This window comes from Electrophorus electricus, chromosome 6, assembly GCF_013358815.1.
Source record: "Electrophorus electricus isolate fEleEle1 chromosome 6, fEleEle1.pri, whole genome shotgun sequence".
In the NCBI taxonomy this organism is placed as follows: domain Eukaryota; kingdom Metazoa; phylum Chordata; class Actinopteri; order Gymnotiformes; family Gymnotidae; genus Electrophorus; species Electrophorus electricus.
Window position 1 is genome coordinate 23,197,845 of NC_049540.1, and position 14,537 is coordinate 23,212,381.

At 37.4% G+C, this 14,537-nt stretch overlaps 2 protein-coding genes across 7 annotated transcripts; one reads left to right on the forward strand and one right to left on the reverse strand.

The window, feature by feature from the left end:
* Positions 1 to 376: 376 nt before the first annotated feature.
* Positions 377 to 2,616, forward strand: ccdc90b (coiled-coil domain containing 90B). 6 transcript variants are annotated; one of them, XM_027005097.2, is made up of 10 exons: positions 377 to 559; positions 731 to 865; positions 948 to 1,067; positions 1,140 to 1,243; positions 1,318 to 1,419; positions 1,595 to 1,636; positions 1,736 to 1,807; positions 1,894 to 1,947; positions 2,085 to 2,199; positions 2,443 to 2,616. In XM_027005097.2, exons 2-10 carry the CDS (start codon positions 757 to 759, stop codon positions 2,496 to 2,498), a joined length of 774 nt encoding a protein of 257 aa, XP_026860898.1. In that variant the 5' UTR covers positions 377 to 559; positions 731 to 756; the 3' UTR covers positions 2,499 to 2,616. The 6 variants fall into 6 exon arrangements, with proteins under 6 accessions (XP_026860898.1, XP_026860906.1, XP_026860920.1 ...); XM_027005105.2 differs by having other exon boundaries at positions 756 to 865; XM_027005119.2 differs by having other exon boundaries at positions 377 to 516.
* Positions 2,617 to 3,480: 864 nt separating this feature from the next.
* pcf11 (PCF11 cleavage and polyadenylation factor subunit) lies at positions 3,481 to 14,077 on the reverse strand. The gene is made up of 16 exons (XM_027004425.2): positions 13,714 to 14,077; positions 11,384 to 11,509; positions 11,012 to 11,194; positions 10,741 to 10,923; positions 9,390 to 10,369; positions 9,112 to 9,295; positions 8,034 to 8,274; positions 6,186 to 7,651; positions 6,005 to 6,071; positions 5,801 to 5,914; positions 5,601 to 5,721; positions 5,294 to 5,477; positions 4,979 to 5,134; positions 4,754 to 4,846; positions 4,628 to 4,663; positions 3,481 to 4,402 (listed from the first exon to the last, which is right to left on the reverse strand). The coding sequence occupies exons 1-16, from the start codon at positions 13,879 to 13,881 to the stop codon at positions 4,208 to 4,210; spliced, it is 4,497 nt and encodes a 1,498-aa protein (XP_026860226.2). The 5' UTR covers positions 13,882 to 14,077; the 3' UTR covers positions 3,481 to 4,207.
* Positions 14,078 to 14,537: the final 460 nt, after the last annotated feature.

Consider the following 14,537-nt stretch of genomic DNA (forward strand, 5'->3'; position numbering starts at 1 on the left):
AGGCCCTGACCTAAGAGCCTTCTTAATAACATCTCATTAGGAACACGAAAGCCAAAAAAATATTGTTTTATCGCCCTTTCATTAAATGTTATTACAGTATCCCACACATGCGCTATATACAAAATACATTGCTGATTATTTGACTTGAATTAAGATGCACTAACGCTGTAGGCCACCCTACTCGTAGCGCGCCAGAGCCCCAAATCCTCGTAGTATTAAGCTTAAATGGGTGAGTGGGTTAACTGTATTACTCGCACTACCATTTCAGAATAATCTTTGCTTTAATGGCGCTTTTGGGGAACCCAATGTGACCCCTGAGTGACGTTTCACAGAGGGCGCGCGACGCGGCCGTTCCAGTTGTCACGTGAGGCTGAAGCGCATTTGTCAGCTCTGAAAACTCGACAGTCCTCTAGCGTAGATAGATAGTTACATGTTTTGAAGTTATATCGAACAACTCATCCCTACTTCGAAGACCGATGTTTCTCTTAAGAAGGTTTCAAGATATTCCAAAACTCGGTTATTTTCCTGGTTTCCTGATTCACCCTTCATTCAGTTGACTGTAATGTTAACGTTCAAATGTTAGCTAACTAGCGAGCTAGCTAAAGTTTAAAAAGACATCGATATACAGGGTCTAATAAGCTAGACCGCTAGCTAGCTACTATTATTATTATTTATTATTATTATTTATTATTATTATTATTATTATTATTATTATTTGTTACAATAATAGGACATTTAATTCGTTCATCTTGAAGAATGGTGTACTGGAGAACACTCATGCACAGATTGTGTCCTGCTCAATTCAGACAGCATATCAGATCTTGTCCATCTTTCATACGACCTGCATTCTGTAACTACCTTAGAGGTAACCTGGCTATGCTCTTGTTCTTACACGTCCAGCTAACTTAAAATGCAGACTTTTAAAAAGTAGTTGTTGTTAACATCAGGGTTCCATGCAACGAACCCTGCTAAGACATATGATGTACGAAAAGTGGAGCTGACAACACTTGAACAGAGGAAACTCACCTTCGACAGTCATGCATTTGTTCAAGAACTGGAATCTAACGGTATGTTCGTTTTAATATGAATATGCATATAAATGTTTGTATGTATATTGAAATATTGCCAAAACTGATTAGGGTTTGAAAAGAAGCAAGCGGAGGTGATCGTGACAGCACTGGTGGCTCTCACAACAGCCAACATGGACATTGTATATAGAGATATGGTAACGGGAGCCCATCAGGTACAGAAAACACATGTTAGTCAAACAGTTGTACTGATCAAATGCAGTGTATTTCAATGCATTTTCTATTTTAGGAAATTGCACTTCAACAAATTATGGCTCATTTGGATTCTATTAGAAAGGACATGGTTATTTTGGAAAAAAGTGAATTTGCCAACTTGCGCTCAGAAAATGCAGTAAGGTTTCTTATGCGTTATTTTTACAATTGGACACTTTATATGAACAGCTAAATTATGTTAAAACTAGTAGTAGTACAGTTGTTCTTGAAATCTGAGTAGTTATATTTTGTAGCGTCAAGTGTGTTTTTGAAGAAGTGTACAGCTAATCGTATTTAATTGTATTTTCACTTAGAAAATGAAAACTGAGCTTGAACAAATCAAGAACAGATTGTTTGTGAGTAACATTTTATACATTATTTAATAAACATTCTTTTAATGTAGCTTATAGTTTGACATTTTTCTTGCTGGATATATAGCAATAATTTTGTCGTAGGAGGAAAGTCAAAAAATCCGGGCAGATGCTAAATTGGACATCAATCTGGAGCGAAGCAGAGTCACTGACATGGTACGTGAGTGTGCTGTTTGAAAAGTATTATTAATAAAGTTATTTATTAGATATTATCTTTATATACTACGTATTTAATTTATCAGTTCACAGAACAAGAGAAAAAACTAATGGAGGTCAATGCAGAGTTCCATAAAAAGGTATGTTTTAAAGATTGCATTTTCTTTAAAAGTATCATGGTTTCATGGTGCTGTTAAACTGAAATACAAATAAAATAGGTTATGCTTAACAGAATCAGAGCTCTGGCTGAAATTTTGTCCTTTCTTGATTTCCCTAGAATGCTGAAATTGAAAGTAGTGCAGTGGAAACTACCAAGAAAATAGACATAGAAGTGGCTTCATTGAAAACCCTTCTGGAATCACTCAAATTGCAGACTGTTCGATATCTTGCAGGTAAGTAGAGATTTCTAGCAATGTTAATGGACTATCGACTATATAGTATAATTATACTTATTGCTACCCAATGTGGCATTTGATGCACTGTCACATGAATCTGTAAATCCTCTTTACTTGCTATTGCTTTAAGAAAGCAAATTACTGAAAGATTTATGTACGGTCAGAATTGTTTCCCTTTAGATAATTCTTCTTCTGCACTAAGATTACAGAATAGCAACTCTTTATACCTTTTTTTAACAGCATGCATCTTCTCCTGTTTGGCTATTGCCCTGGGTTTCCACGGTATATGGAAGTAAAAAAAGATTGTACATTGCAATTTCTTCAATAATCTATTACTTCTTGGGGTTTTTTTAAGTACATTTTCATGTTCTTTTTTATATTTTCTTTTGCTGTTACTGTCTCTTTAAGACAACTCAGTGGTTAAGGTACTTGACTAGTGATCAGAAGGTTGCCAGTTCAAGCCCTGCTATTGCCAAGTTGCCACTGTTAGGCTCCTGAACAAGGCCCTCAATTGGTCAAGTTGTGTTCAGTCATAATTGTAAGTTGCTTTGGATAAAAGTGTCAGCTAAATGTCAACCCAATGTAAAACCATACTCATGGAATAAAATTGAACTAAAACCTCTGGTAGTGTGTGGACCAAGTTTCTTATTTTTTTGTTTGTTTTAAATATATATTTTAATCTTTTTCTCCAATTTAAAATGGTCTGATTATATCATGCAGCATCAGAATTCAAACTTCCTGTATGGAATCAGTGGTTTTTTTTCCATCATTCTGTAATTTCAATTATCTACATATTCAAATATATTTATTTGCACTGTTGATTTTATTTATATATATATCCCCCACACTAGCAGTAAATTGCATTTTTGCATGTCATTTTATTTCAATGAGTGATAAAAAAAAAAATAATAATTACAATTTCAAAATGCATGAGAATTCAATATTAAAGCAGCCTTATAATGCATTTCCCCCAGCAGATGGTGCTGTCAGATTTAACCATCCCATCTTTCAAATGTACAGACCACAGCCCTTAGACAAGTTATATTTTGGATGCATGCCTAGTGTGCTAACATTTCTCCGTAGCCCTTGACCACCACTATATTTCTTAATCAGACCCTGAGAAATCTAAACTTTAATAGTAGATATTGCGGGCATATATTTAAATTGATAAATTGTGGGACATTTAAGACATTCCTTAAACTTATTTGGAACAGGTTTTAAAATATCTGCAACAGCTCCCAGATTTTTGATGCGGATTGTGACAAAGAAACAACAGGAGACATTTGACAACACAATCTTTATTTAGGATTAAAAGTGAAACTGACAAATCTTAGCTGAAGCACACAGTAAATATGTTTCACACAATTTTTTTAAAGATTCATTTTATTGAATATTTAGTATCTGAAGCAAACGACCTTAATGTGATTTTTTTTTTCCTTTTTTAATTAAACATTTATTATTCAGAACAAAACATTAGTAAACTCAGTGGGTCTCCGACATATTTACACATTTGTTGCGGAAGTTATCCTTACTAAATTTTATCAATAAATTAAATCCTCAGCCTTGAAGGAATTTGTCTGCTACGGAAATAGGGCATTCTAGAAAACCAATGTGTCATAAATTATTTAAACCTTGTCTGCTCCTTAAAAGTCTCGACAAATGTCATTGAAGAAAAAAAGTCTTAGAGGATTTAAATCCAAAGCCTCAGTTTATCAGTATTACACAAAATACCAAAAAATATTTCTTTATTTATAAATTAAATTGTACATACATTTACCCCCAAACATACATATTTTAAAGTATATTTGAGTGGGCATTCACACAGCAAAAACACCTGAAATTTGCAGGCAATTACAAATACCAAAATGTATTTAAATGTATGCATAGCTGAGGACCCTGCCTCAGAGCGGTCTCATATAAAAATACTTTTCCTTACAAAAACCCAAAGCACAACTTAGGTAACCACAAAAGAAGGTTTTAAAGCAGCACTGTAAAATAAATTGCACTAGTGTGTGACTCCTTCCAACTTAACCTGAACCTCATCTGTTACTGTCACAGCATCTATGTTCACCTCAGCTGGTTCTTCTTTAATACTGGAGCATGATGCCTCACCTTCCTTCTCTTGTTTTAAGAAAGCATTTAAAGGGTTTTCTGTCAGCATTTTATTGGGTGATGGTGTACAATCCACAAAAGATGATGTCTATTTTTTTTTTATTTAAAAAAAAGGAAGGAAAGAGAGAATGCATTTTATAACAAGGCATGAATGAAGGCTACGAACATCACAAGTACTTCTTCCAACAAAGACACCAGACAATTAAATGTCTGAACTGAATTTAAAAGATTTAAAAGTGTAATGTGAAGAGAAACTTGACAGTAATATTCAGCACATAGTTAATCAAATATTAGGACAATGCTCAACACTTACATTTTTGTAGTCTTCATAACATGACGGGTGATATGTCTGAAAGACGGAATGAGAGACATATCAGTCTGTTGTGTATTATTTCCAACATATGGACTTTGCTAATCTAAAATGTGCCTAGTGTTATACCTTTCCATCAACTCTGATGGCATTTTTCAGGTGCCACTCCTCCTCCTCTTCTTCCCAGTACATTTCAAACTGCTCCTGGCATATCTCACAAGACTATGGGCAAAAACAGATCAAACTTGTGTTTGCAGAACTAGTTACTTTTTCTTATGCAAAGGTTACTAAATTTGCATCAGTCAACTTCGTAAACTGTTTAAAGAAAAAGAAAACACATTTATACAGACTTACTTCATCAACAACATCTGGGGCAGCTTTAACACTTTGGAACTCTCTCTCTTTGGCTGCTTCCTGTGTTTTCTGCACATCTTCCTCATGGACTTTTTCAAAGAATTGACTCTTTGCTCTCTCCTCAAGATCAGCAATTTCTTCAAATTCAATCCAGTCCTAAACCACAGCAGTACACCTTAAGTCATCAATGAGATTTCCCTTTATATGAAAACTTCAATATGTAATACTTCTGCCCACAGATGATTAGGTCACCTTATTTGTCCCATGTGACAGAAGAAAAAATATATGAAGAAATAGATGTGATGTTAGACTTACTGTCAAACTGTAGTACCAGCGCCGATGTGTTATTTTCTTACTGATGTCCTTTTCAGATCGATTCTGTCTATAGTGCCAGTCCAAGTGATCAGCATAAACATCAGTCTGAGAAGCAGTAAAGCGCATTCCACAGGAATAGCACTGGATTCCAGTGTACAGTTTGGTGATAACACTTTCGTATCTCCTGTAAAGTAAAATAAAAGCCATGAGAGTTATAATACATGGTATTGCTACATTTTGTTTCTGTTCACCACAGGACATGAAGATGCTATAAACATTTAAAGACATGTTAAATAGATTAACACACTGTTTCATGTCATCTAAAACGAAGCCAGTCAAATCGGGGAGGTTTTCATCATCATCTTGCTCCTCGTCCTCTGGTTCCTCCTCTTCCGGTACACTCTGAGACTGAGGTAGTGATGGGGATTCTGAAACATTAGGAAGATATACTGAGCATTTTTAAATAATAACAATGCTCATCAACATTATAGTCAATGAGATACTTACCACTACTGGAATCTGTTTGTGTAGGTTTGATAATACCAGTGGAAATCAGCTTAGCCACCAGATCGTTAACATCCATTTGGCCAAGATGACTCTCAGGCTGTACAAACTGGGAACCTGACAAGTAAAGACAACTCTTATTAGGTTGTCAATTTACATCTAAAAATCTAAAACAATTAGGGTGTATTGAATTATGAACAATCTTACTCGATGGATTGAAAGGCACTGGGTTTTGTGGTATGAAGGTCTGACCTGGAGGTGCGATGACACCCATCTAAAGGCACAGGGAAACATACAAGTCAGGTAATATAATCTTTTAGGTGTGTATGCACCACAGGTGTGTTTCGCAAACCCCCCCTCCCCCTGTTGTGGGGTGACGGTTACTCACAGGCTGAGGGAGGTTTCCAACAGCAGCAGTAGGAAATGGAGCAACAGGCCTATATGAATTCTGAAAAGTTGAAGGTGTAGAACCTGGCACATTGAAGTTTGATGCCTGTGAAACATTTTGTTGGATGTGAAATGGTTGTGGTTGACTGGGAAATGCATTTGGTGGTGCCACATTGAAATTAGGTGGTGGGACACCAGGATTTAACATTGGACCCTGACTCTGACCCTGAGGTTGATCAAACAATGTTTGCCCTTGTGGTCTCATTGAGTTTTGCATATTTGCAGGTCCACGGTATCTTGGTGGAACTTGGGGTGCAGAGTCATATCTAGAAATTCCAGAAGGTTGCGCATCAAATCTTATGGGTACTGGTTGCACTGGGTTGTCAAAGTGCATTATGCCAGCCTGACTACCTGGCCCTTCAATTCTTCGTTGCCCTTCATAATTTACTGGTCCAGAAGGATATCTCATAGGGCCATCAAATCCTCCTGGGGGACCTGGTGGCATGTGGGGATTATCAAACCTTGTGGAGCCTTCAAATCGATTTGAGTGCACTGAATTTTCATAATGCACTGGTCCTTGACCATCAAATCTTCCAGGACCTTGATGTCCCATTGCACCATCAAAACAGCCTGATCCTGGTCCATCAAACCTTCCAACACTATGAGGTTCTCCAAACCTAACTGGCCCATGTGACATAGAATGGTCATCATATCTTCCAGGGCCTTTCAATAGCGGCGGTCTCTCAAACCTGTTTGGTCCGTGAGCATCATATCTACTGTGTCCGTCATATCTAGATGGTCCATGACCACCAGGTACATCATATCTCCCAGCACCTGTGTTTCCCTCATATCTGCCCAAGGGTTGAGGTCTGGATAATCCATCTGGTCTTGGCTGTCCCATGTGCCCATGTGCCACTTCATATGAAGAATGGGAACTCTTGTGTCCATCAAATCGTGGTGGAATGTTTGGTCCATCATGCCTCAACATATTCGCTTGCAAGGTAGGTCCCTCAGAGGAGTGAGGTGGAGTTTGCCCAGGAGATTCACTATGATTTCGTCCACCTCTTCCTGGTCCTGAGATCAGATCATGCCTTGAAGGAGCTTCAGAACTTAGTGGACCATCATTATCTGTACCAGAGTGAACACTGTTAGGACTTTCAAACCTGGGACTGATTTCCCCATCATCAAGCTGATCCAGTTCCATAGGGGATGTTGGCCTTTCAAATGGCAGAGCTGAAGATTTCCCAGATATTATATCACAGTTGACTGGACTTGGGGTATTCCTGAAAGTAGTTCCCGTTTGAGGTGGTGGTCTGTCATTTCTTCTAGGATCATCATGCCCCAAGAATGGTTTTATGGCATCAGCACTCCTTTTGTGTGCATCTGAGGATTCAATGAATGGATCATCCTCTTCATGCTGTGGCTTATGATGAAGCACACTCTCACTTAGAGGTGAGCTATGATGAGCTGTACATAAAATAAAGAGTACTTATACAGTAAATGTTTTAAGATGCCTGCCTTTGAATCATCCCTCTAGAACATCACACCACCACTATGTTACAACTTAAAGGCTTAAAATTCCACAAACAATACAAGTTGTAAAACTGTTATGCACTAAGGGCGAGGATTATAAATATTATGAAACAATCAATACTTGAGAGCCAGCAGTTAGTTTCCTAAAATGAAGGCTCAGTTACAATTTCTTTTGAATCCAATAATGGTAACACACAAATACTCAGAGAACCCAAAATCAGTTTAAAATATTTTTTGCAACACCCTCGTATGATTAGGCTAAACCACTAATTCAAACCCAATTATTAAAATTCACCTCTCTCAAAAGGAGTATTACCTGGACGTTGCAGCTGTGTTCTTTTCAGCTTAGATTTGTGTTCCAAGTAAGAGAGTTCCGCATCAGACATATGTCCATGAAGGTGTTTCTTTTTAGATGGATATGAACCATCATCACTTGATCCCTCCCAAGAATCAGACCTCTGTCTTTCTTCTTGATATTGAAAAAGCTGTTTGATTTGATGCGCCACATTGAGGAAGTCTTCCTGGGATAACTCTCCATCAGCCATTCTTTGACTAGCCTAAAAGACAAGGTACAATTGAAGGCAAGGGATATTTACTACAAAATGCACACAAACTCTATTGATATGTAAACACATTTTTATTCAACGTGATAACTGCAGTTAAGATATACAGGTAGTAAAAATTGTGGTGTAGTATTTAAGGTTTCCAGATAAACAGGATGTCTAAGACAGAGACCCTTTATCAGCTGTGCGAACAAAGGGCTTTAATGAGCTAATCAAAGCAAAGTGGAAAGTGAAATGTCCCGTTTCTCTGGAAACCTAGTGTACTTCACTGCAATTTTACTACCTGCTAGTCAAAGTGGATAGTTGCTCCAAGTTTGTGTGGGTGGGAATCCAATATCATATAGCCAGTGGGACTTGTTAGTAAAGAGTTATCAAGACACATGTATGGCTGCATTGTGAGCCATATAACATGACTACAATATGCCTAGCAGCATAAAACACTACCCTTGACAGTTAAAAACAGGCCTGACTCTGAAAGGGTTTATTTATTTTATCATACCAAGCAATGTTTCATCAAAACAACTACAAAACACGAATCTGAGACTGGTCAGCATGCTGTAGCACACTAGTAAATAAATTAATATATTTGTCTACTCGTACATTTGCAATACAAAAGCAAATTCCTATATAATACCCACATGATAAAAATTAACATGTAGCCCTGTAAACTATATTTATTTTGCAAAAGTCTTAAACAAGTGACATTTTTAATGCCAAATATACCAATGCCTTTAAAACAAAGGTTGTGTGCCCACTTCCCACAAGAGAAAAATGTGACAAGGACACACAGCCGTTTATAAAACTACAAATGAAAACGCTTCTGTGGAATACCTTCCGTAAAAGATCTCGTTTGCTGGCAGAATTTAGCACATCTGGTATTTGCAAGTTGGCATCCACACTCAGACGGTGCTGTTTCGTTGTTCGTTGTGTTGCAGGTCTTGGATTGCTGCCCCATGTTTTGTGTCTTTGAGGCCCTGGTTTTCCATGTGAGAGTTCTGGCTCAGGCTGTTTGAGACTGAATAATAAGATTCAAACCTCAAATTTAGATGATGTCCACATTTTGTTTTTAAAATAAATAAATAAAAATCCTAGATGGCAAAACTACTTACGGCTTATTTTCATCCCATCCACTTTTCCATTTCTTGACATCTTTCAAATTTTTACGTTCTGCAGGCGATATCCTCTGTGGCTGCGCATCTCTGTGTTCAGGAAGCCGGTCTTCTAAAGGTCTTTTTAATCGCCTTTGCTCAGAACTACTCTTCTTAGGTGTGCTTCGTTCCTCTCTGGTGTTTAATTGTTGGACAGAGTCCTCAGTGTGTAGGTGTTTACTTAATTGCCTACTCTTTCCAAATTTTTGTGGTGGAGTGATGCTCCTTGTTCTTCGCTTTGGAGACCGCCTTTCCTTTCTTTTGGGAGAATGTGCAGGTGAACGGGATCTTGACCGAGACCTCTTCCTGATATTAGCTTTATTGACTTTAATCTCCTGTTTCTGAAAAGTCTCAAGTCGTTCATGCTTATTCAGAGAGCCATTCACAAGCTTGGCTCTAGCAGTGGTGGACCTCTGCTGTTCATTGCCCTTGATGGCATCATCCCTTTCTCTTTTCTCTGAAGTCCTTTTCTTCTCCCTAACATCTTCCTCTTTTGGGTCTATCTTCTCATTCACCTGCTTCCTTAACCTTGGGTCTTTTTTATTAACATCTGATGACTTTGTATGTTCACCTTCAATGTCTCTGCTTTTATTAAGGATACCTTTGCTTGATGGTGAGACAGATTTGGATCTTGCTTTATCCTCAGTTGCAGAGGTATCTTTTTTGGGTATCCTCATTAGCTTACTTGTGTTTGAAGGCCCCTTTTTGTCTGGTGCACTCATGGTTGTCGTGACTGGGTTCTCCTTCTTATATGTCCCTTGTTCCTTTGGGTTAATTGATATGGCAGGACCTCTGTTTAACCTGGGGTCTCTGTTCGACACCTTTTCTGCCTGTGCGGGAGGCCATGGTTTCGTGTGTGGTGTAGGAGCTGACTGGCTGACAACTGGTACTGGATCAAATGGGACTTGAACACCGACAGGTGGGTGGTTCGTACTGGCAGCCTTAAAGAAAGAAACAATTACTTCAATATAACTGCTACCTGTTTAAATAAGTAGGAATTTCTGAAGGTTGAAAGGTGTGAGCAGATGAAAAAGGATTACAGAGACTGCACAATCCCTGTGACCCAACTATTTTTTCAATTCTTAAACTGGGTTCAATACAATAAGGTTTCCACAACAGCAATTGGATTCCTGCATTTCACATAAAGAATGATACAAAGGCCTTTAAACTCACCCTTTACAAATGCTACAAAAATATTGTAATCTATACTTAGTGATAAAACCTTTTTTTGTATATTTTATTATAAACAATTATGCTTAGGCTTGAACCCTAAAAAACCCACACACAAACAGGGTGCACTCAAAAAACTTACCAGCTGGGCTTTTGTCTGTTCAAGTTCAAGTTCTATCTTCTTCTGCTGAAGTTCTAGCAACTGCTTTTGCTTAGCAAGCAATTGTTGCCTTATTATTTGCTCCTGTGTCAAGTTCTTCTCACTGACTTTGGAATGAACCTGTGGTTGCGGTGTCACAGCCCTTGGGGATGCTAGTTCTTCAGTCTAAGCAAAAACAGAGTACATTATAAAATAGGATGATTGTTTTTCTTTCCATATAGTATGATTAAGAAATATCATTCCTTATCCTTACCGGCTTTAAAAATTTGGGGTTCACATGGATACTTGCATTCACATTTGGTGGAAGCGGTTTAATTGGCCAAGCGGGATCAACAGAATTCACACGAACATCTAAAGCATACAGTTTCTTCAAAGGGAAAATCTCATCCCAAGTGGATCGCAATTTGAAGAGGCTTTTTCTAGTGTTCTCATCCACCTAAAAGCAAGATTAAAAAAAAAATTCCCCTCATCTTACTTGAGAATAAAAAACAAAGGTTTATAACAAGGTTAATTTTACTATATTTAAAAAACCTCAACAATGAACAATGCAAAAACAAAGCAGTGTATTGTTTGTAACAAACTGAATGTTTAGTAAAACCATAGGCAGAAATAATAAAGAAAGTACCTTCTCAAAGACACATATAAAGGAAGTGATTAGGTTTTTAGCAAACACTTCAAGGTAATCTCCTCCAACATTCTTCACTATGGAATCCACTAAGTACAAAACAGGGAGCTTCTCAGCAGGAGGTGCCTATAGTGATAGAAAACTGACAAGTTTAGTATACAACATGAGAGAAATATACAGTTACAACGAGATATTCCATTTTAGCTTGTATCCTTTGATGAATTAAAAACAAAAAGGAGTTGAATGAGGGGTGCATGGAGGTCCCAGAAAGTCCCCAAAAAAGGCAGGTTTCCTTAATGTTAACTTTTCTTCCAAAGGCACTGTCTTTATTTTGTGTAGGTCCTTTTTTTTTGGGGGGGGGGGGGAGGAGTCCAGACCCAGAAGAAAAATAAATGTTAAAAAAAAAAAAAAAAAAAAAGTTGGGAAGCTCATCTGCAGAGATACAGGTCAACAGATCCACGATGATTCCAAAACAGAAGGTAAAAATTAAAATTGCATTCCAGAGGGAAAAAAATTCCAAGGATCTGTCATGTTGGTATTGCAGGGTAAAATTATTTTAAGCAGAGATGTCCATGTCATTCACTTTTATTAGTTACCAAGTGTCATAATTTAAGACCTATTTTGGATGTGTTGCTCTTTAAATATAAAGCCATTTAACAGCAAAAAAAGAAAAAAAAAAAAAAGAAGTTGAACAAGGCTTCTTTGAATGTACCTGCAATGGATGTGGTCCAATTAAACATGTGACATTTACCATTTTTGAAAATGTTAGATTTTTGAGAAAAACAAACAAACAAAAACAAAAAAGTTCACTGCACTTTTACTCTAAGGCTAGTGACTGGATTTTGTCCTTTAAATTAGAAATTATGTAAGGCACCCCCCCCCCCAGGCAAGATGAAAATAAGCAACATTGACTGTTCATATCTTGATTGTAAGGAGACGACCTTTGGTCAAATTATTTATTTACTAGGCAATGACATTGTACACATCTGAGACAATGTCTGACTATTAAAGTCATAAGACTGTTTATCAATAACTAAATTACAAACAGGTGTTTCCACAAACAAATTACACTGGTAAAGAAAGACAAAAGCACATTTCATATAGTTTATTGTCACATTTGTGTACCATTTATTAACAATAAAATCAAGAGGAAAATTACTCAGCAATCTAAACACGCCAAAAAACCCTTTATTACTCTACCAAATACAAAAACAAATGGCGACACTGCTAGGCTGCCTCACTTTCACGCCAAGTCACGACCTCAGGATTCCGGTATCTCACGGATAATTTTCAAGATTAAGTTAGTGACCACATTTACATTACATTAATAGCATTAATTGTTTTTAATTTTTAAGATCTCGAAATACACTTTCAGGTCAGAAGAAAATCTAAACAGTTGAATCAGAAAGCATCGTGTCTAACTGATCCTACAATAATATTTTATCACATCTCTGCACACCACTATCCAGTGCAAATGCTAATACCACCAAACTGAGTTGTCAATACACTGCATCTAATAACCCAGATTACTAGTTAGCTGTTGTTGGGCCACGATGTTGAACCAAATCCGATGTGCACGGTAGCTAGTTAGCTAGGTTAGTTAATCTGGATGATGGCCGGATTTATGTTCATCTAACAATTTACTTGTAGAATGTCCGATTTAAGACAATACTGTATAGAATGCTAGGTGACAAGCTATTTATTTGCAGATAAACAAAGGCATAGCTTGTAATAAAATCAAGTGATTAAATAGCATACATTGGACAGAAGGCTATTAGCTAGGTTAGCTAGCCACGCTCTTTTTGACTGTCTGATCATAACATCAAATGGCTAATCTGATGTTATTCGGTTAACTTGCAACGTGTTAGGTTGACAAGTGTTGATTCGTGGTTTTAGATTATGCGATCAGATAAAATAAAACCAGACTAGCCTACACTCGAAGGCAAGTTGTAACATTTAGGATAAATAATAATTAGGATAACTAAAGCTCGCTAGCTAGCCAAACCATTTCGAAAATGAAGCTAACATTTTAGCAAACGTGCAAAACACTAGTCGTACAAAATATTCACGACCAGTAAAAATTAAGATCTGTTATTTAATGTGATAAACTAACTAGGTTAACTATATAACTAAGGTCGTAGAGAGCCAATGAGAAGCTAGCTATAAATCTTAGCTAAAATTACATTGGTTAGCTTCAATTTAGCTACTTAGCTGAAGCTAGACATGCTTGTTTAGATAGCAAACGGGCCTAACGCAATAATGGCCCTACTCTGAGCAACGAGGACAATATGGCCGAAACGAAACAAACAAAAAACTATTTTCATAAAAACCTTGGCAATTTGTGCTTCAATTATTGCGACGATATCCTTGGTGAACTGGATATTCTCCTCAGCTAGGATGGTCAGCATGTTGATGTGTGGTTTGCTGTTGAAAGTCAAGTCTTCAAGAGATGACTGATACTCTCGACAGGCGTCTTCCCTCGCAGCCTCGGCCGACATCTTTGAATCGCTTACTCGATGCGGTTTTCACGAAATTTCTAGTAATATACAAATATAAACTTCGTCACAGTCCATTTAAACATTTATCGTTGTTTCCTTTTTTCTTTACATACGTTTCTCGCACATTAACACTCGCGTTTTCCTTCTAAATTTTGGTTTCTGTTAGGCGTTAGAAAATGTCCGTCCACCTTCAACAGTTGTATGCGTCATACAAAAGGTTTATAATAGCATGTACGTCACTCGTTTACGATTGGCTCCCCGTGTTGGCTCGAGCCACTTGACACCACCCTCTTTGGTTGCGTAACTAAACACGAGACACCAGCAGATACGTGCGTTTGAATTACGTGATAAGGAACCCGGAAATCATTCGTTTGCGTATTCTTGTATTTTAACGTGTGTGAAGCTCGCAGTTGCGTATCGAGCGCTATTTTAATCGCTATATTTTCAGAATAGGCATGTTATAACCTTAAAGTGGTTGTTTTCTAAAATACATTGCCTTCTCAGCTAAACTTTACTGTTTTCAGTGACCGCTGGTTAGACCCAAGTACAAGTGGTAATTCCTCCACTGAACAATATTTTATTGCATTTGTATGGGCTAAAACAAAAAAAATACATTACAAATACGTTTCCCTCGTGATTAGCTTTAAACATGAATC

Coding starts and splice junctions, on each gene's coding strand:
- pcf11 (XM_027004425.2), bottom strand. CDS start 13,881: ATGTCGGCCGAGGCTGCGAGGGAAGACGCCTGTCGAGAGTATCAGTCA. Junction 11,510..13,713: donor TTGAAGCACAAATTGCCAAG/GTTTTTATGAAA, acceptor CTATCACTATAG/GCACCTCCTGCTGAGAAGCT. Junction 5,135..5,293: donor GCTGGTACTACAGTTTGACA/GTAAGTCTAACA, acceptor GCTGTGGTTTAG/GACTGGATTGAATTTGAAGA.
- ccdc90b (XM_027005087.2), top strand. Junction 1,068..1,139: donor TCAAGAACTGGAATCTAACG/GTATGTTCGTTT, acceptor AAAACTGATTAG/GGTTTGAAAAGAAGCAAGCG. Junction 2,200..2,442: donor GACTGTTCGATATCTTGCAG/GTAAGTAGAGAT, acceptor TTTTTTTAACAG/CATGCATCTTCTCCTGTTTG.